General features: G+C 60.6%; 1 protein-coding gene across 1 annotated transcript in view; it reads right to left on the bottom strand.

Moving 5' to 3' along the window:
* The window catches only part of LOC130022617 (cadherin-23-like), a 320,780-nt gene that overhangs the window by 192,103 nt on the left and 107,478 nt on the right, over positions 1–21,199 (bottom strand). Inside the window, exons 4-6 of the mRNA XM_056113382.1 lie at positions 20,455–20,597; positions 19,687–19,734; positions 19,504–19,596 (exon numbers count right to left, since the gene is read on the bottom strand). Coding sequence (XP_055969357.1) covers positions 19,504–19,596; positions 19,687–19,734; positions 20,455–20,597 — 284 coding nt within the window. The remainder of the gene's footprint in view (positions 1–19,503; positions 19,597–19,686; positions 19,735–20,454; positions 20,598–21,199) is intronic.

Raw genomic sequence — 21,199 nt, 5'->3', positions numbered from 1 at the left:
GCAGGGGCAGGACTAGAGCAGGGAGCGGTCACCCGGTGAGGGGCAGAGAAGGGCAGGCAGTATCCACCTCGCGGGAATCCCGGTTTCCTGCCCTTTAAAGCGAGGGACAGTGGTCCCTGGGAAACAGAAGCACCTCGTTTCTGGGGTGTGGCCATGCCAGTGGGGTCTGGGAGCCCCCGATAGAGGACAAACAGGAGCAGGAGCAATGGGACAGGTGACGGCACTCGCCGTGCACTCAGCCGACACACTTCAAACCACAGCACCCCATACGGTTCCCAGCCCACCAGGACTGATCCTTGAGCGCAGAGCCGGGAGTCAGCCAGGTACAGCCCCAAACCCAGCAGCAAAACGAGTCCAAGCAGGGGACGCTGGGCCTCTGGCTCCAGAGACAGGACAGCGACTTAACCCTGGCACAAAGCCGGAGGAGACCAAGGCCCAGGTGCACCCTGAGGGACGCAGAGGTGTCCCTCACTGGCCGAGGCTTGTGCAGCAATGAGTCCAGAAGAAGGGCGCTGGACGGACCCGCTCCCACCAGCAAGCTGGGCTCCCCGGGCTGTGGGGGGGTGCAGGGAGCAGGCCAGCTGGACAGAGGGACACTATTCTCCTGTCCTGCTGCCACCGGTGCAGAGCGTGTGCCGGGAAAGGGTCAGAGAAACTCCCCTGTGCTGTGTGCCGGGGTGCACAGGCCCCAGGACTCACCCCCCTCACTGCACCCCTGCACCCGGGAGGTGCAGAGCCAAGAATGCCCGACCACGGCGTCCACCACGCCCACCCGGGACCCACCAGCCCAGCGCCCTGTGTCCTTGCAGACTATCCCCTGGAGCAGGCGGGGCCCAGCCTCTGCCCACCCACGTCGGGCACTTGCCTGAGAAAGAAACTGTGGCAGCTGCCCACCCGCACAGGCATCCGAGACCCCACCTGGCACAGCTGCCCCGTGACGCCCGGCGTGCACGGAGGCTTTGTACAGCCGCTGGCTCCGAGGGAAGGAGGGAACCAGCAGTGGGGGGCTTCGGGCCCCACGATCGATCTGCCTGGCTGTCCCGGGACCGTGGCTCAGGCGGCAGGGCAGGGGGGCTGGACTCCCAGCCCTCAGCCCTCCCCGGGGCTGGCACAGGAAAGGCCCCCAGAGGGCTCGTTCTGTGCCGGGGAAAGCTGGCCGGGAGAGATAAGCGGACGGCCCCCGCTCAGGCCCGGGCTCCCGGGCACATATTAATGGCCCCCATTCAGCCCAGCTGCGTGGCGATTAATAACGGGCCAGGCGGAGAGGCTGGTGTGGGTGAGGGCTGCGACTACAGGCCAGGAGGGGGTGGAGGCCCGGGTGGGGCCAGTCGCTCTGCTCAGACACCCGTTCCCACAGCAGGCTGTTCCCCACCCCAGGCGGGAGAGAGCGACCTGGGCCAGCCGGGGCCCCACAGCTCAGTGGGGTGGACAGGATCGGGCAGAGGCAGGCACGGGCTGAGGGGAGGGGCCCCGAGGGCACAGGCACCCACGCCCAGGGCACCCAAGTGGCTACTGGGAGAGAGTCTCAAGCAGGAGAGGGAAGCACATGGGCTCCCCCCCCCCCCCACATACGCTCCTGTTCTGGTCCTGCAGGGAGGGGCCATGCCAGCGAGGGCCTGTGGGGTGCAGAGTAGGTAGGAGCGGCCGCTGAGTGCAAAAACCAGAAGCATGCAGCCTGGTGACCAGACCAAGATGCCATCGGCACCAAGAAAACGTGCTCCGGTCTCCGGGAAATGTCCCACAACCCCTGCTTCCGGGACGCAGAGTTTAGGCCTTTTCACGCCAATGCTGCCCTTCTTGCTCAGTCCCCAGCCCGCACAACTGGACAAGGCAGCCCTGCCCAGGAGCTGGTACTCATCATCTGGGGTGAGGGGGGGTCTCTTTCCAGCCGTCTAGGGGTTCCGGGTCACTGATGCTGGCCCAAGGTGTGCACTGCCCCCTGAGCCTGCCTCCTCAGAGGCCAGCTTCATCCTGGCCCGGGGCGGGGGCCAGCCTTGGCCCCCGAGCACCAGCCCCCTCTCGGGCAGGGCCTTTCATCAGGATTCCCAGGCCGGAGCGCAGGCCCCGCGCCTCAATCACTCCTATCGTGCCAGTCGCAGGAAGAGAATAGCTTTCAGCTCAATTACCCTTCACATTCCAATCTCATAACGCTCCGATGAGGCTTTTTAACCAAAAACAAAAAAGCCGTGTCTGCCGCAGGCCGGCGGCAAGGCCAGCCGTGCAGAAGGGCCGGGCCTGTGCGCTGACAGCCACGGCGGCACGGGGAGAGGAGGGGAAGGGACAGGCGGGGCCTCAGTTTACCGAGTCGCGCCCGCCCTGTCTGCTCGGCAGCCGATAGGACTGAAGGGCCTCTGACCCTGGGAGCAAGCAGGCGAGTGCAGAGGGCGCGTGTGTCCGGCTTCCTGTCCTGCCCCTCCTCTGGGGAGGAGGTCACAGCAATTCAGTCACAACCGGGAGCCAGACACTCGAATCCCACATCCTGCAACTCCCAGCTGGGCCTTAGGAGGACAGAATTCACCAGAAACTAACCAGGGCCAAGACGATGAACTCCACTGCACAGGTGGGTAAACTGAGGCCCAGAGGCCCTTTCGGAAGAATCCCAGTCCTAGGTCCTGAAGGTAACAAGCTCCTTTCCCCATGCCTGAGGACAGTTAAGAGCTGCTCCCGGGGGGTGGAGGGGCCTTCCCGGGGGGCCTCATCCCAGAGCCTCATGAGCACGAATGCCCCACGCGTGTGCCTGACCCCGGACACGCTCACACGCCACAGACGGGCCCAGAGGAGGAGGCTGGCGCCGTCCCTCTCCCCCCCGATCAGCGGGGCTCTCCGCGGCCAGCTCAGTGCTAATGGCCTTGATGGCAGAGAGTCCCCTCCCTGGCCTCCTGCTGGCTCTGGCCGATTTACTCATGATCTACCACTCCGGGGCACTGACCCGTGAGGGAGACGCGGGGAGCAGAAGGAGGCAGAGCGGACGTCACGGCCGAGGAGCGTGCGAGTGTGTGCACTGCAGAGCCGCAGGGAGGCCGCTGCCCGGGTCGGCACTCAGGGCCGGGATGGTGCTGGGGCTCCCGGCCCACCGCGGGCTCTACAGGGGGACGAGCGGGGGAGACCACCAGGAGACCACCCAGATGCCCGCCAGGGCTGAGCACTCACTGCGCCTTCCTCTCCTCGCCCACCCTGCACAAGACATCCAGCACTCCGGCCCCAGTAGGCAGAGGGGCAGCCTGGCCCGGGCTCCTCCCCTGAGGGTGCCCCCGCCTCACTCCCCCCCTGCAGGGGGCTCGTCTCAGTGCCGACAGCAGACTGGCCGTAGACAGGAGGAGTGAGTGCATGTCCAGTGCCTGTCGGTCTCCATGGATGTCGTTCCTCGGGGATTCTGGTGTTTTCGCAAAGGGCAGGACCCCCCGCGCCCACCGGATTTAGGGATGACAAGGTCCCGGCTCCACTTTCCGTGTGAGAATCCTGGAACTCCAGTCCCAGGAATCCAACCGACGGTCTAGACAGAAACTGCAGCAGGTCGGAGGCGGGGGCCCCTGAGCTAGGACCCGGCTCCTTCCTCAGGGAAACCGCCTCCTGGGACGGCTTTCTCCGCCTGGCAGCCCTCCCTGCCTCTGGGCAGTGCTGGCCTCAGAGCCTGCTCCTGCCGCTGCCCAGTCAGAGGAGAGCGGCGGCCAGGCGGGGAAGGAGCCGAGAGCCCGTGTTCCGGCTCATTTAGGGTTTGCCTGTCCACCTCTGCGGCCATCAGACAGGCACACACATGCCAAGGGGGCTGGGAGCCAGGGCAGGGGGTGGGGACAGGGCACCACAGCCGGGATGGGGCTGCCTGGCTCTACTCCTCACCACCCAGAGAGCTCGAAGCAACCAGAGTCTGCAGGGGCCACTTCTGCGCGTGTCAGAGGGGCTTCCCGGCAGCCACACGGGGTACAGGCCTTCTCAGCCCCACTCTCTCGTGGGCAAGCTCTCCCACCTCACCCCTGCAGAGCTCTCCCGCCTCACCTCTACAGAGCTCTCCCGCATCACCCCTGCAGAGCTCTCCACCTCACCCCTGCAGAACTCTCCCAATTTACCCCTGCAGAGCTCTCCTGCCTCACCCCTGCAGAGTTCTCTCGTCTCACCCCCTGCAGAGCTCTCCTGCCTCACCCCTGCAGAGCTCTCCCGCCTCACCCCTGCAGAGCTCTCCTGCCTCACCCCTGCAGAACTCTCCCAATTCACCCCTGCAAAGCTCTCCTGCCTCACCCCTGCAGAACTCTCCCAATTCACCCCTGCAAAGCTCTCCTACCTCACCCCCTGCAAAGCTCTCTCGCCTCACCCCTGCGGAGCTCTCCCACCTCAGCCCTGCAGAGCTCTCCCACCTCACCTCCACAGAGCTCTTGTGCCTCACTCCTGCAAATTCTCCCACCCTCATCCCCTACACATAATTCTATCTCCACCCCCTGCAATGCTCTCCCACCTCAACCCCTGTGAACTCTCCACCTCACCCCTGCAAGCCCTTGTGTGCTCTCTCACAGGCATGCTCTGGCAGCTCTTTCACCTCTGCTCCCTGGTTCCTGCAGGACTGTTCGCAGTCAGCAGCCCTCCCAGTCCTAGAGGCCATGGCGCCTGCTGGCTCCCACGGTCACCCCATGACCCTGAGCAGAGGAATCCTGTTCAGATGCACCCTGTTCCACCCCCAGTTACAACCATGCTCCCGCAGGAGACTCCGAGAGGAGTGAGTGCCTAGAGTCTGGGGGCGCCTCAGGGAGCTCAACCCAGAGCCAGCAGGAAAGTGCTCCCTCTGGAGCCATGGGGAGAACATTTTCAGGGTTTTTTTTTTAGCTTCGAGACGTGCCCCCCCCATCCCCTGGCCCCTGACCTTTCCTCCCACAACGGCAGCTGCCCTCTGACTTCTATCTCTGACCGCGCGAGATTACAGTGACCTCAGGAGCCTCCCTGACCTCTGACACCTCCATAGTCCATGAACCTGGACAGGCTCTGTCCCAGGTTCCCAGGCCCGAGGATTAGGATACAGCTTGTTTTTCACGGATTGTTCTGGGGTGCTCTGGGGATTGTCCCGGCAGTGCTTGGGGGACAAGGGGTGCGAGGGATTGAACCTGAGTAAAAGGCATGTTCAGCGCCACCTCCCAAAGCCCGGCAGTGCAATGAGCCCTTCACCTCCGACCGAAGGAGGAGCCTCTTCCCCGGCCTGCCTGCACACCCTGGCCAGGCCCGAGCAGGCCCTGCTCTGAAGGCCTGTGCCGGGCATCAGGCACTCGGGCTGCAGCGGGCCTGGACCTCGGGACCCGCCCAGGACTGGCTTACGGGACTGCTCTCCTGCGGGACGTGGGCTGGCCAGGCGGAGGAGACGTGTCCAGGCCCGAGGCTTCAGCTCCACCACCAACTGCCCGAGGCGCCCGGGGGGGGGGGGGGTGGAGTGACGCAGAGTGGACACGTCACCCCCAGAGCCTAGTCCAGGGGAGAGAGATGTGATGACACAGTGCCACAAAGGAGAAGCTGCACCCTGAGACCCCATACTCTTCCAGGTGTGAGTTGCCGGGGTCCACCCAGGTAAGTACGCCACCATGGGCTGCATCCCTGCGCCCCTTTTCTTTTCTATTTATTTATTTTTTAATTTTGGGGTCACACCCGGCAAAGCACAGGGGTTATTCCTGGCTCTGCAGACTTAGGAATCACCCCTGGCGGTGTTCAGGGGACCACATGGGATGCTGGGAATCGAACCCGGGTTGGCCACGTGCAAGGCAAACGACCTCCCCGCTGTGCTGTCACTCCAGCCCTGTGCACCTTTTCTTAACAACCCAAGACGAGAGCGATGGTGCCCAGAAGGCACTCACACAAGAATCTCTAAGTCCTGGAGGGGGGCCAGAGAGGTCATACAGGGGTAGGGTTCTTGCCTTGCATCGATGGCACCACTTCTGGTTCCCAACGCCCCCTAGAAGGAATCCCTGAGCACAGAGCCAGGAGTAAGCCCGAGAACAGCCAAATAATCAGTGGGGATAAAAATGGGATCATGGGCCAGAACCCCTGTGGCACCAGGCTGGAACTGGAGAGCGGCAGGAGAGGAGTGGGGGCAACGGTTTGGGGGAGGCAGCCTGCCAGTCAGCCACAAACCCCCACGCCACCCCCACCCCAAGGGGGCGGCACCTCCCCAGTTCTCCAGTCGCGGGACCCTCTGGGAACAGGAGCCAAGGGCCCTCTAGGGGCCCCGGGACCAGCCCCTCCCCCAACGGCTCCGAGGCCGCCGAGTTCTTTATTTATTTCCGTGGCTGCCCAAGCGGCCGAGCGTTTCGCGTGGAAACGCTGTAATCGCCGCACACTTTAGGCATTACTTCCACACCATTTAGGGCTTTCCGCCCCAGTGGCCGCCGCCTCCCTCCAGCTCCATCTTGGATTGTGCTGGGTGGGTTTTTGTAGTTTTTTTTTTTTCCCTTTTGAAAGGTCTGGTGGCCCCTGCCTGGAGGGACTGTGTGGTGGGTGGAGGTCGGCGGGAGACAAGGCTTTCGGAGGATTTCTTTTTCTTCTCCCTTGGCCGGCCCTGCCCCAGCCCTGCCCAGCCCAGGAAAATAGAGGAAAATAGAAAAGCCCACAATCACTTCAAGCTGCTCAGGAGCCTTGAAAGACTTTTGTGCTTCCCTGCACAAGCCTGAGGCAGCCGCAGCTCCGAGGGAGGCCGGAGGTGCTCGAACACAGTAAAGGTCGTTGGAGAAGAACTCCGCTCCCAACGCCCCCACCACTCCGCCGAGCTGCTCCGGGCTCAGGGCGCGCTGCTCCCTTAAAGGCAGCAGACGTCCAGTGAACCCCGAACCATCTCCCCCGGGGAGGCCCTGGGAGGAAGGAGCATTTGGACTTGCCGGGTGGGTGGGGCAGTACTGAGAGCCACCAGCCAGGACTGTGTGACCTTGGGTGAGTCACTTAACCTCTCTGGGCCTGTTATAGCTGGCCCAGAGAGGTGAATATGAGGAAAGTTCAGCTGTAACATAAGGAAATTTCACCTTCTTAGTCATGTGAAAAGTTCCTGGAGTACCGAAAGACTTGGCGTGGGGGAAGACACCCTCTTGTCCCCACTCATTTCCCTTCCTCTCAACACAGCGTCTTTCTTTTCTCTTCTCTCCTTTCCCTTTTCTCTCCACACCCACTGCGCTCAGGGCTTCCTCCTGGCTATGTCCACGGGGGTCACTCCTGGCAAGTGCTCGGGGGGCCCGTGTAGGGCGGGGGCTCGAACTTGGATTGGCCATGGCCTAGGCAAGTCTTTCCTTACCTCCTGCACTATCTCTCTAGCTCCTTTTTGAGTCTTGAAAAAAAATTTATTTAATGAATTATATTTGTTTTGTCGGCCCACACCCAGCTTACTCTGAACTCTGTGCTCAAGGACCACTCCTGGTGGATTTCGTGGACTGTTTACATACCGTTGGAAACCAAACTGAAAGCAGTTGAGCGGGCAAACGCCCAACCCGCTGGCCGTCTCTGCAGCCCGTAACCTGAGTTTCAACAGTACCTTGGTTCGGTGATTCCCAAACTGGGCGCCTCCTGAGCACTTTCTGCTTGTTCGTTCAAAGAAGGCAGATTTCCAAAGGGCCACTAAGCTATTATTTTTCTCTGAAAAGGGAGCAGTGGGCCAGATAAGTTTGGGACGCCCTTTCCCCTCATTCCACCTACTCCCTGCCCCAGCCCTATGCAGAGAGACACCCCCCAACCCCCAGCGCAACCCACCACTGCAGAAAGTGGCTGTCTGGAGGTGCTAATGCCTGAAAGATCCCTTCCCCCACTTCGTGTGTGGGCTGTCTGTTAGCACCACACTGGATGGATTGTAAATCCTGGGCTGTGGACTCCAGAAACAGTGCTCTTTCCCAGAGCAGGAAAAGCCCTCTGGCAGGAAGCGGGCTGCCAGTGGCCAGGGGCTTATGTGATCATTTTTAAAAAAGGCTTCACAGGCCAGCCACATGTGCTAGGTGAGAAGGAAGCTCAGATAGAGAAGAGAGCACCAAATAAAGCGTGTTGTGAAGACCCTCCCAGGGTGGGAGAGACATGCTAAAAGTAGTCTATAGACCAAACATGATTGCCACTCAATGCCTCTCTGGCAAAACACAGTACCCAAAAGAAGAGAGAGAGAACAAGGGGGAATGCCCTGCCACAGCGGCAGGGTGGGACGGGGGGGGGGGGGGGGGAGGGATGGGGGGTGGGAGGGAAACTAGGACCCGTGGTGGGGGAGGATGGGCACTGGTGGAGGGATGGGTATTTGATCGTTGTATAACTGAAACCCAAGCACAAAAATTTATAAGTCTATAAGTGTACTTCATGGTGTTTCACTAATTAAAAAATTATAAAAAAAATTTTAAAAAAATAAAAAAAATAAAAAGTAAAAATAAATAAATAAATAAATAAATAAAGTTTTTTAAAAATAAAAAAAATAAAAAAGGCTTCACAGAATGTATGTAATCAAATGAGAACCGGCCAGACGAATTCATGGGGTTAGAAGCCAGGACGGGGGAGGAGGCTGGGCAGGGTCTGGGAGACGGGAGACAGTGGGGGTCAGTGGGCAGATGCGGGCTGGACAGGCAGCAGGGGAGAGCCTGTTTCCCTCAGACAAGGACGTGCTCAACTACTGACGGTGTCAGGGCTGGCCAGCGGTGCTGACGGCGGGGAGAGGGATGACCCTGGGGTCCATCTCTCAGCACTAGCACAAGCGAGGAGAAGTGCGGGCTTTTATCAGACGGACACGAGACTCCACTGAGGGCTGGCTATTATGAAGAGGGCGCCGGCCTCTCCCGACTCCCAGCCAGCACGGTGGATGTGCAGAGTAATTAAAGGCTGCTACGGAATCGGAAAAATCCTAAATCCATCAGCCACGAGCCGGAGCTCTTTCTCCTGGCTCCCCCCTTCTGGCTGAACACAACGTGGACCGGGCAGCCACAAACACACCAGAACAAGCCCCACATCGGGGGCCTGGCGTGTCCCGGGCACTGCCAGCCCTGCAGCCAGCTGTGTGGACGTGATTAGAACGTGTTGGGATAAATTGGGGGGGGGGGAGAGTGAGAGAAAACCCTCCCAGAGCCCCCGAGGAGGGGAGAAAGGGCAGCACACTGCCACTGGCCGGGCTCGAGGGCCACTGGGCCCCATTCAGAGACAGCAGCACCCTGAGGGGCACCCAGGAGGCAGCAGCTCCCCGCCACACCCCAGTCTGGAGCCCCATGATAGCTCTACTTCAGGGGTTCCAGAAACCACCCCCCAGGACCTGTCTTCACAGCACGGCACTGACCCTCTGTGCACCTTGTATCCTGGAAGGACCTTCTGCCTCTCTGACTTTTGTTTGCGGACCACCCACACCTGGTGTGCTCAGGGATCACTCCCGGCACTGTGCTCAGGGATCACTCCGGCTCTGGGCTCAGGGATTACTCCCGGCTCTGTGCTCAGGGATCACTCCCGGCTCTGGGCTCAGGGATCACTCCAGCTCTGGGCTCAGGGATCACTCCCGGTTCTGTGCTCAGGGATCACTCCCGGTTCTGTGCTCAGGGATCACTCCCGGCTCTGTGCTCAGGGATCACTCCAGCTCTGGGCTCAGGGATCACTCCCAGCTCTGTGCTCAGGGATCACTCCCGGCTGTGCTCAGGGATCACTCCCGGCTCTATGCTCAGGGATCACTCCCGGCTCTGTGCTCAGGGATCACTCCCGGCTCTGTGCTCAGGGATCACTCTCAGCTCTGTGCTCAGGGATCACTCCAGCTCTGGGCTCAGGGATCACTCCCAGCTCTGTGCTCAGGGATCACTCCCAGCTGTGCTCAGGGATCACTCCCGGCTGTGCTCAGGGATCACTCCCGGCTCTGTGCTCAGGGATCACTGCTGGCTCTGTGCTCAGGGGACCTTACGCATGTGAGGATCACACCTGCAGCTGCATGCAGGCAAACACCTTCCTGGTGTACTGTCTCCAATCCTCTGACTCTGACGAGCTTTTCCATATGGGGGTTGGAAGAAGTGACTCTGGTCCCTGGGAGGCAGCTTCAGAGTCTGCCTGGAAGACTCTCGGCTCATTAGTGAGGATTTTTGGGCGATTCCTCTTGCTTGGTCATGATTCCTACACATTCCGGCCTGCCACTGGGCTGCAAGCTTCCTGCCCGCTATCAGCCCCCTGGCCCCTCACAATCGAGCTGCTGTGGCACTCCGTCAGTGCCCAGCATGGCTCAGACCCCTCCGGAGCCCCTCCAGCTGCCTTATACACGGGGTGCCTGGAAAATGGGCTGTCACTGTAAATCCCTACAACAACCTCGATGCACCCCACTTCACGGACGGAAACCCAAGCTCCGAGAGGCTGCACCCAGGCCCGTGGCGGCCCCGCGGCGAGGCTGTGCCCATGGCTCCATTTGCGTTTCCCTCGGCCACCAGGAACAAAACAGATGGGGCACGCCTTCGAGTGACACTGCACGACCGAATTTGCTCCTGGCCAGACTCCTACCTCTCTTTTGTTGGTTTGTTTTGGGGGCCGCACCCAGTGATGCTCAGGGGTTACTCCTGGCGCTGTGCTCAGGAATTACTCCTGATAGGGTTCAAGGGCGCCATATGGGACAGCGGGGATCAAACCCAAGTCAGCTGCATGCAAGGCAAATGCCCTCCCCGCTGCACTGCTGCTCCAGCCCTGACTTCTCATGTCTAAGTCTGCTCCTCACCTAGGGCCCAAGCCCGCCCCACTGCCTGGACGAAAAGGGGTGCAGGCAGGAGGCCTGTCTCCACACCCCCCAACGAACTCAGTGCGGGGGAGAAACTATCACGTAAGAGCAAGGGCACATGGAAGGGCAGCAGGGGGACTCCGGGCATCAAGGCGACATCTGCACGCACGGGGTCCTCCTGCAGACAGCAATCAGCCCCTTCCAGCCAGAGAGTCTTTGTTTAAAGGGAGGAGGGGGCTTTAAACAGAAAAAGGCACTGGGGGGGGTGGGAGAGAGAGTGAGCAGCAAGTAGGGCATTTGCCTTGCACGAGGCCAGTTCAGGTTGAATCCCTGGCACCCCAGATGGTCCTCCAAACCCACCAGGAGTAACCCTCGAGCACTATGTGTAAGGCCAACGAGAAACGAAAACAAAACAAGAAAGGGCATCAGCTGCCCCAGAGCACAGCTGCTGCCTGCGCTGGGCTTCGTGTGGTGTCCCCACCCATTCATGCTGAGGGCCCGTGGTCACTGCAGCAGAACGCGACGGGCGCCCGACTCGGGCGAGACCCAGTGAGAACCCCCATGCCGTTAGGGATGTTCCAGTTGCCACAGAAGACAAGAACTTGCATCGCCGATGGATGGGCTCTTCCCTCTCCTGCTCCCCTCCTCTCTCTCGCTGGCCTGAGGGGGGTGGGCAGGGGGCTCCCGGGCTCAAGAGGAGGAGGTGTCCTCTCCATCAGGGGAGGCTGAGTGGGGCAGGTTCTGTGGGGTCTCTTCGTTCGAGCACCCGAGAACCAGGAGGAGGAAACTGGGCCTTCCCGAGGGGCCACTGCTGACCCCAGGGAGAGGGTCCACCTTTCATGTATTCACTTGCTGTGTGGGACACCTGCAGGGGGGCCTCGTCCCTGCCCCTGCATCCGCCATCCCCCAGACCATGCTCTGCGTACCTCGGGGCACCCGAGCCCAGAGGCTGCCCTGGGCCTGCTGTGTCCCGGAGACCACAGGAAGGGGAGTGACCATCACAGTCCTGACCTCAGGCTGGTCCTCGCTGGAGAGACCGGGCAGTGGGCTCGGAATGAAGCCCCCCCCCACCGCAGCCCCACAGCCCAGGAAGGGCACACGGACAGCCCCCAGACTCACGAGACCCCAGTCCCTCGCTCTTCCCTCTTGTCCTGGCGGCATCAAGGCTCCAGCAACTTCCAGCAGCCACAGAGAAGTCACATGAAGACACGCACAAAGATGCGATTGGAAATGTACTTTACAGAACCATGCCCTGTCCCCTCCTCCTACCCCAGCCCCTGATGGGGTTGGGGCCTGAGGACACTCCCAGGTGCTAGGGACCCCCAGGGCTACACCCGGCAGTACTCGGGGGGCCTGTGGTGCCGGGGTCCAAGCCAGGACCCTGCACATTCCGAGCATGTGTTACATCCATGGGCTATTACCCCAGTCCACAAGAAAAGCAGAGAAGGGTGAGACTCTGGCTCTAGTCATAAGCACGTCGAAGGGGGGAGCTCAGAGAAGCCAGTGGACTTACTGGCTGCAGTTTCCCTCATCTCTAAAATGGGTATAATTATCCCGTCACGGCGGGGGTTAGGCGGGAGGAATAAGAACAAAAAAAATAGTGAAAACTCTCAGACGCAGAGACGATAATGCTTAAACTCCTACACACACTAGCACCGCCACAAACACACACAGGTGCACACATACACACTCACACATGCAGTTACCACACATACCACGGGTGTATGCCCACACCACACACACAAAAACACACAGACACCACGCACTCATACACACATGTGCACACACCACGAGGATACACATGTGACTCACTCCACAGCACACACAACACGCTCATAAACAGGCATGTGATCACATGTGCACACATGCACATACAGATGCACACCAGCACACAGCAAACACATGCACACTCACACACACATGCACACACATGCACACACAGCTATCACAGACACACATCTGCTCACCATGTATGCTCACATACACACACGCACACTCACATACACACATGTGCTCACATACATGCTCATATACATACCTGAATGCTCACGCACTCACATACTCACGTACACACACGCACACTCATATACACACACTTGTGCTCACATACACATGCAGCTCCTACACACTCATGCTCACATACACACGTGTTCTCATATACACATGTATACTCAGACATATGTGCACACTCACGCACTCACATACACACATGTGCACTTATACACACATGTTCACATATACACATGCATGCTCATAAACATGTGCACACACGTATGCTCACATATACACACATGTCCACACTCACATATACTCATGCTCTTACACATATGCTCATGTATCCACTCACACACTCTCATACACACATGCGCTCACCGACATACTCAAATATGCATATTCACATACACCCAGCATGCACACACACACTTTTCACATACACACATACACACATACACACTCACATGCTCACATACACACGTTACTCACACACGTGCTCATATACACACATGATCACATATGCAGTCACATATACCTAGCACGTACACACACACTCACATACACATACATGCCCATTCACACATTCATACACACACTACGCACACGTGTACACACTCACATATGCACTCACACCCAGCATGCACACACGCTCACATACACAAACGTGTGCTCATATACACATACATGCTCATACGTACGCACACACCGTAACACTCACAGACACACATTCACATATCCCCAGCATGTATACACATGCACACATACACACACCCTCCCCTCACATGTACACACACTTCTGACATATACACACCTCTCCTCCACACATATACACGTGCTCCTCACATACACAGTCACACGTTCACATATATATGCCCCTCATATACACACACATATTCACATGCTCACATACACACACCCCTCCCATACAAACATATATCCATACACACAGACACATGCTCACACACATATGCTCACATACACACATGCCCTTCACATACATACTCTCACATATATGCACGCATGCTCACGGTGCACACTCACACACGAACTCTTATACACACGTACACACACACACCCATTCACATATGCACACACATATACCCAGTACCTACACACACTCACATACACACGTACCCGCTCACATATACACACTGAAACGCTCACATACACATGTGTATACTCACACGCACACATGCACACTCACAGTGCACACTCACATGAGCTCTTATACACATAGACGCTCACATACCCACACACCCACTCACATATACCCAGCATGTACGCACACTCTCACATACACACACTCATATACACACACACGCTTATACACACACTCACATGTTCACATACACGCACTCTCACGTACACATGTGCACACTCACATACACACACGGCAGCGCCTCCCGCTGTGTGGCAGCCAGCCGCCTCTGGCTCTGCCCCAGGCGTGTCACGTGGCGGTGGCCGAGCGAAGAGCTGGTGCCGGCTGCCGTGGACACCAGGAGGAGACAGTGGAGGCGGGGGACAGTGGGGCTCCCGGAGGGGCGGCCACCTGGCCAGAACATACGCTCGGGCACTGGCCGGCAGCCCCGGAGTCCAGGATGATTTATTAGTCTCCTACCCCAGATCGATAGGTGGGCGCTTGAGATGCAGAGGGGCCGCGGGCACCGTGGCCCTGAGGTATAAATTAATACGGCCTGTCAAAGGGCCACGTCTCCTGGCGGGCGGGCAGCAGCCACCAGACCCCCACGCCCCCACACCTCCTCACGCAGTTCATAAATCACTCAAGGGCCGGAGGGAAAGACAGCTGGGCGCTGTGGAGGGCCTGCGGGGGCTAGGAAGGGGGACCAGGCGCGTTTCCACATGCTCTGGGCCATGGCTGGCCAACAGCTCCCGGCGCCCCGCGTGTTCCCGGCACAGAGGATGACCTGGCACACGGCACTGGGAAGGCCCAGCGGGTACCGTGAGCACCAGCCAGCAGCTGGTGCGGGCCAGGGAGCAGAGTGAGGTGTGGGCGGGTCCTCCCAGGTCCCAGGGCCTCACACTACTCGCCAGTGGGCAGCTGATCTGTCCTTGGAGGAGGCTGTGACCCGCAGATGCCGGGCACACCAGGTATCAGCCAGCCCTGTCCACACAGTGATGGCCAGGCCGCCTGCAGGCCGCATGCACCGGGCCCAAGTGGCCAAGGCTCCAGGGCGCCCCATGACGTCCGGTGCTTACTCAGCACCCCCATTCAGGCCCCCCCCACCCTCCCCTTCAGCAGGCGGAGCTGGGCCTGCCCACCCACAGACACCCCAAGTCTTCTCTCTGCCCATGGGCAGTTCTGGGCATGCCACAGGGCGCTGTCTGCAGGGAGGGACCTCCTGTGGCCTGGCCACAGCAGGCGAGGGCCAGTGAGCTCCCAGGCAGGCACTGACCCCAGCAATGACTGGTCTAGAACAGGTGGGTCTCTCTGCCTCATGGACACAGCCGGCCCCCCATCTCTGGGAAGGAGCTGGGGTAAGCTCATCTCTCCACCCGACTAAGTGATACGCAGCGAGGTGTGACCCCCGGGGGCCCTGCACCCTGGCCACCCTGCTCACGGCCAGCAGGAGGCGCTTTCATCTCCTGGGCCCTGTCAACTCATCCCAGCTCCCTCAGGGGGATCACCTGAAGCCAGGGTGAGTGACAAAGGCGGGAGCAGGGACCTGCCCGTCACAGCCCCTGAGGGACCCAGGGGTTCCCTTCCAGCCCAGGGTTCCGCCAGCAGGCTTCACCAAGTGCAGACTCAGCGTCCCTTCTCAGCAGGACCCGTGGTCAGGGGCTTGAGTTTACCCCCGATGGGGAATTCCCACCCATGAGAAGAGCGCCCAGATCCTCCAAAGTTACAGTCTAGAGATACCACAATCTCCTTCTCTACCAAACTCCTACTCATCCTGTTAGGTCCCCAACAAAAAGCCCCCAACTACAGAACAGGTTTGCAGTGCTTTCTGCTGCTTTGCGGTGAAAGTCACAGGTGGCTCGTTCCATTCCAGCCTGCTCCCCCACAGCAGGCGTGGCATTTAACGGATTTAGATGCGATTAGACACGTTCTTTCTACCCGCAAAACGACCTTCCTTCCCAGAGAACAGAAACTCCAGCGGTCCCCAACGAGCCAAACCACAGCGGGGGCCAACGATGGCCTTGCTTTCTGGCAACACCGACCCGGCAGGGCTGCCGTGTCATCCTTCCAAGGCACAGGAGTGCTGGAGCCCATGGGAGCCGGGGGAGCACAGAGGGCCAGAGCAAGTGAGGCTTGGCATGCAGAAGCCTCGGGGTCCATTCTCCATACCGCACGGCGCCCCGGAACAAGGAGCGAGCATGGCACTGCACCACAGCTGTTCAATAAACGGGCGCGTTCACTGTGAAAGAATCAAGGTGATGGGGCGTCGGGGGTCAGCTCTGCAAGGACCGACGAGCACACATTAGGGTGAGCGCAGACAGGACGCAGCGCCAGGGGAACCTCGGCTGCCCGCCAAGGAGGCAGAACTTCAAGTTCAAGGACACGCCGGGCCCTGCGACTCCAGAGTCCTTCCAGAGTCCTTTGACCCCAGGAGGCCGGAGGCCCCCCGACTCCTGACCTCACACCCGCCTTGGCCCCGGGGTCCCCGGCGCTGGCCCGGCAGAGGAGGGGCCGGGCAGCGCTGAAGGTCACCGAGGTGGGCACGCGCCCCTACCGAAGGGGCTGGCGTGGCGCTGCGGGGCACGGGCGCGGGCAGGCACGTCTGAGCAAATTGGAACGCCATAAAAGTCTATTACAGCAAATCAAACAGCAGTCAGCGTGACAGCCATTAGCCTGAAATGAATACACGGGGACTTAATGAGGTCTGGCGGGGCTGGCGCGGTGAATTAAGTTGCCAATTCTAGCAGGATTTCCCTTTTCTTTCGGACTTGAAAGCATCCACGCTGCCTCGTTAGGGCTTCGACAAGTGAATTGCAGGCCCTTTCACCCTGATAAAATGGATAATTACATGTAGAACTGCTTTGGAGAGGGGCGCCGGGTGGGCAGGAGGGGAGCAGAGAACAAACCCAAACACACCTGCTGGCTTCTCCCCCGGGGCTGGGCTGGCGTTGGAGCTGGGGGCGGGGGGTGGCACGGCTAGGGGACGCGTGAGCTGTCCGGCAGAAGTTGCAGTGCCAGTCCCCCACCCCTCCTATTCCACTCCTGAATGGTGGGGGGCAGGGGGCTGGGTCAGTCTAGGTTTGGCCTCTCCGGAGCCCCGTCCCGCCCCGCCATGGGTCACTGCCCCCGTGGGCCACAATGCAGCTGCCCAGGCCAGCTCTCCACAGACTGGCACTGAGGCCTGGGCTGGTGCCGGTGCTTGGGAGGGACGTGCCTGGGGCTGGACAGAGAGCCTGGGGCCAAGGTGACCTCACACGGTCCCCTGAGCGCCACCAGGCTGATCCCTGAGCACAGAGCCAGGAGGAAGCCCCGAGTACCGGTCCCTGTCCCCGAAAGAAAGGAAGCGCTTCTCTCTCCCGCGGGCATCATGCTTCGATCGTGGTGTGCCCACTCTGGGAGGGACACGGTTCCACCCCGGATGAGCCAGCGGTAGAGCCACATTGCAGCGGGGCAGAGACAGGGCCTGAGTCTCTCCCAAACAGGTGTTGGCAAGGCCAGTCCTACACCCAGGCATCATGACCTCCAGTTATCCCCAGAGCATGAGACTCCATGGGACACCCATGTCCACCCACTGCTGCAAGATTCTGCAAGAACCTGCCTCCACCAGGAAGTACGCCAAGGTTGCTCCCAACACACACACTGGCAGCTTCTCAGGAGGTCAGGGTGGGGGGGTCTGCAGTGCACCCTTTTCTCTGGGTCCCTCTCACCTGGTCACTTCTGCAGGGACTCCCCCCTGAAATGGAGCTTTGAAAGAGCAGAGCCTGGGCTTTCCAGGGTGGCCCCCAGGGGACCTGGCCACCCGGCAGCTAAGTTCTGGTCACAGGGTCTGTGCTGGTCAGTGCCAGCCCATCTGGCGGGAATGGCCATGCTCCCTCCAGGTGACACCACACACCCCTTGGCCAGCCAGCAGGGCATCGAGTGTCCGGCCCTGACGTGGGCAGGTTTACACCCGGGCATGTAAGCCACAAGGCTCCCATGGACGGTGTGTCCTTGCCGCTGGCCGCTGGCCTCTCCTCCATCAGATGGGCAGGGAGCAGCCACTTGACCTGCCGCTGCCCATGTGCCAATGTTTGTTGATGAAGACCGTGGCCCCGAGGGCCGGGGCCGTGCCCCACACGCCCCGCTATTGGAGGGCAAGACAGCGGCTGGTTCCGCCGCTGAGCTGGTCCCCGGGGTCTCTGCAGCACATGGGCCTGGCCGGGCGCCACGCACACCGCAGACGCACAATAAATATTTGTTAAATAAACAAATGGCGCAGTGCCTCTCTCCTTGGAGAGTGCAGGAGCGGGGGGCGGCAGTGACCAGCGAGGGAGGGACAGAGGGGCCGGCCCCGGTCCTAGTGCTGGGAGGACGGATGTGGCCTCTCGTCCCCCTTGCCATTGTCTCTGTCCACGGCCTCGGAGAGGGCAGGCCCCGGGCAGCCAAGCCTGCCAGGATGGCAGCTGAGCAATGGGCCCGAGGTTCATTAACTCCGAGCCGTGCCCTTGGTTTCCGAGCCTGGCCCGGAGTGCAGGCTGGCACGGAGAGACCCTTAATTAAATTAGGAAGACTTCCAAACGAGGGGGGCCCAGAGCCGACTGCAGTCCCCGGGGCACTGGCCGCAGCTCCGGGCACCGTGCCCCCCACAGCCAGCACCGCTGCTCCCCGCATGACCCTCCCCTCGGAGAAGGGCACGGCAAGCCCCGGGGTGGGGGGTCCCCAGCCCACCCACTGGTCCCCTCTTTCCTCCACCTGGTGCAGACAGAGGACTCTGAGCGGGTTAAGGGAACAGGAACTCGCAGGGCCGGGGGCAGAGGCTGGGGTTCTTCATCTTTGTGGGGGTCCGAGGTGGCCCTGGCAAGTGGGAGGCTCAAAGTCAAAGCCACATGCCCTGGGCAGAGGGTCTCCCTCAGAGGGTATCCCTCTGTTTTCTCATCTCTAAACTCAGTTTCCCGGCCCGATGCCCCAGAACACAAAGGCGCTCACATCCGGGTGCCAAAGTGCCCCCTGTTCCGACCCATCGCCGCGTTCGCTTCTCTCCCACCCATGGGTGCCGTGTCCGACCCATCCGCATCCCGAGACCTGCAGTTCGGAGCGCTCTTACCCACCACCTTCAAGGTCTCTGAGTCGCTAACGGCCAGCCCAGAGCCGCCCATCAGCCGGCCCGGGAGAGAGTGCGTGAGAGTCCTGCAGCCGCCGGGAGCCGCGGCCAGCTTATTAACGAACCGTTCGTAATGCAATAATTTGTACTTCTCAATTACCAGCACTGGCTTGGTTCTACACGCATGCACTCATGCAAACACGCTCAGTGTACACGGAAAACCCAACAGGCCCAAAGCCCAAGGAGACGGCAGCGCTGCCCAGGGCTGAAGTGGGGGAGCCTTTTCCAGGGGCCACCTCTGCCCTGCGTTGACGGGGAGAGGGGCTCATTTCCCCCCAAAGCTGGAGTCTACGGGTTGGTCTGGCCTGTCCAGCCTCCAAGGCCCACGCTGGCTATGAATGTAAGAAAACAGGTGCCCTGTCCTCTTTCCCAGCACCCAGCCCACCCCAGACTCCAGTTAGAACTGTGAGCGTCAACCAAGGCGGGAGGCGGCCCCTGGCCCCTACCTTGGCCAGCACACAGGCCCTCCCCTCCCCACCCCTGCACCACCTCTGCCCGGGCTGAGTGACGGGCTGGCCTTCCCCAGGTCCCCTGCTCCCAGGTGGGCCCTTGCCGCCCCCCACGCGAGCCCGGGGGTCCTACCTCAGGAATGCGCACGCTGTAGGGCTGGTTGTGAAACGTGGGTGCGTTGTCATTTACGTCCCCGACCTGGATGTTCACCTTCCTTGTGATCACCTGGCAGGGGGGCGGCCGGGAGTTAGCGCTGCTGGCCTGGGTTCTGCTCCCCCGACCCCGCCCACACCGCCCTCCCCGCCCGACACTCACCCCCTGGTGGTCACTGACAGAGAACTCCACTGTGAACTCAGACTTGGTCTGCAAGGAAGCGGAGGGAAGCGTTAGAAGGGCAGGCTGAGCCCTGGCGGAGTCGGGGACTGGGCCCCAAAGGGGTCCCCACGGAACGGAGAGCGCGCCTTGGAGGGGAGCCGCGGGTCCGAGCCTGGGTTCTGACCGGGGCGGCCTCCAACCCTCAGCTAGATGCATCTGTGGTCGCTTCCCCAAAGGGGCAGGGAGGACCCAGCTGGGACTTGCTCCAAACCCTTTAACTTTGGTTTTGTGTTTAGGCCACACCTGGCATTGCCCACACTCCTGGCTGTTCTGGGGGGACCCTCTGAGGTGCTGGGAATCCAATCAGGGTCAGCGACATGCATGGCCAGCACCTTCCCCGCTGACTGTGAGACTCCAGCCACTTCTCTCTCCTGCCCTGGAGCAAACTCTTTCTGCTAAACGCTACTGGGAGAATGTGTGTGGAGAATGTCCCTTCAGGACCCGTTTACCGGGGCAGGTGTAGACCTATGGTGCCCGTGGGGGTCCTCAATCTACAGAGGTAAAGCCCGGAGCCAGGGGATCTCTTGCCGACCCAGTGTCAACCCTTTCCTGAAGACCACCAGCAACCCCCTGCACGTATAGACGTCAGCGCTGCCTTGGAACAGGGCAGCGTTCAGGAGCGAGAACCGTGGCCCGGGGTCAGGGTGCAGCTCAGGGGGAGGCCCTGGGTGGGGTGCGCCCCCTTCCCTCGGGTCCGGGCAGACCCACCTCTCTGTCCAGCGGTTGCCGGAGCCACACCACACCCGTGTCGGGCTCCACGGCAAAAAAGCGAGACGCCTCTTCCCCAGATACACCAAACACCAGCGGGTCGTTGTCCATGTCTCGTGCTAGCAGCTGGGTCACGGAGGAACCTGGAGGACAGAGATAGGGGGGTCACTTCCGCCCCCTGAGAACCCAGCACCCCGCAGCCCAGGCACACGCTGTGTGCATGGACACGTCGTCGTCGGGGCAGGCGGGGCCCTGCCGGCATCAGGACAGGAGCCTGCCCCTCCTCCTGACCCTACCCTGGGCACGAGCCTCTTTCCCTAAGAGGGGACGCCCCCAGCCCTTCCTTCCTCCTCTCAGAGAAGAGCCCGTGACCCAAACCAGCCCCTCAAAGCCAGGCGGGGTCGTCCGTGGGAACTGCCAGGAAAGAGGCCGCAGTCCCTCCCAGCGGGCGCTGCTGGCATCGGCGTGGCACCACACAGGAAGCCTGCCCCTCAAGGAGGCCAGCAGGGGGAAGGTAGCGTCAGGCAGTGCCCACAGAGGAGTCCCCATGGCCGGAGGTGGGCAGCCAGCTGGGCCTGGGACTCCATCCCTGGACTCTGCAGTGACGTGAGCTCATCTCTCTACCCTGCCCCTTTTTCTTCGCCCAAGTCAGTTAATTCGGATGTTTGTCTTTCGCAAATGAAAGCGCTCTTTCTAATTCTGAGTCGTCTGCAAAACCTGGTGCTCGTTCAAGGTGGCCTGGTGG

Source organism: Sorex fumeus, unplaced genomic scaffold (genome assembly GCF_029834395.1).
Source record: "Sorex fumeus unplaced genomic scaffold, SorFum_2.1 ptg000020l, whole genome shotgun sequence".
NCBI classification, from domain to species: Eukaryota; Metazoa; Chordata; class Mammalia; order Eulipotyphla; family Soricidae; genus Sorex; species Sorex fumeus.
This window is presented reverse-complemented; position numbering and strand designations above follow the sequence as displayed.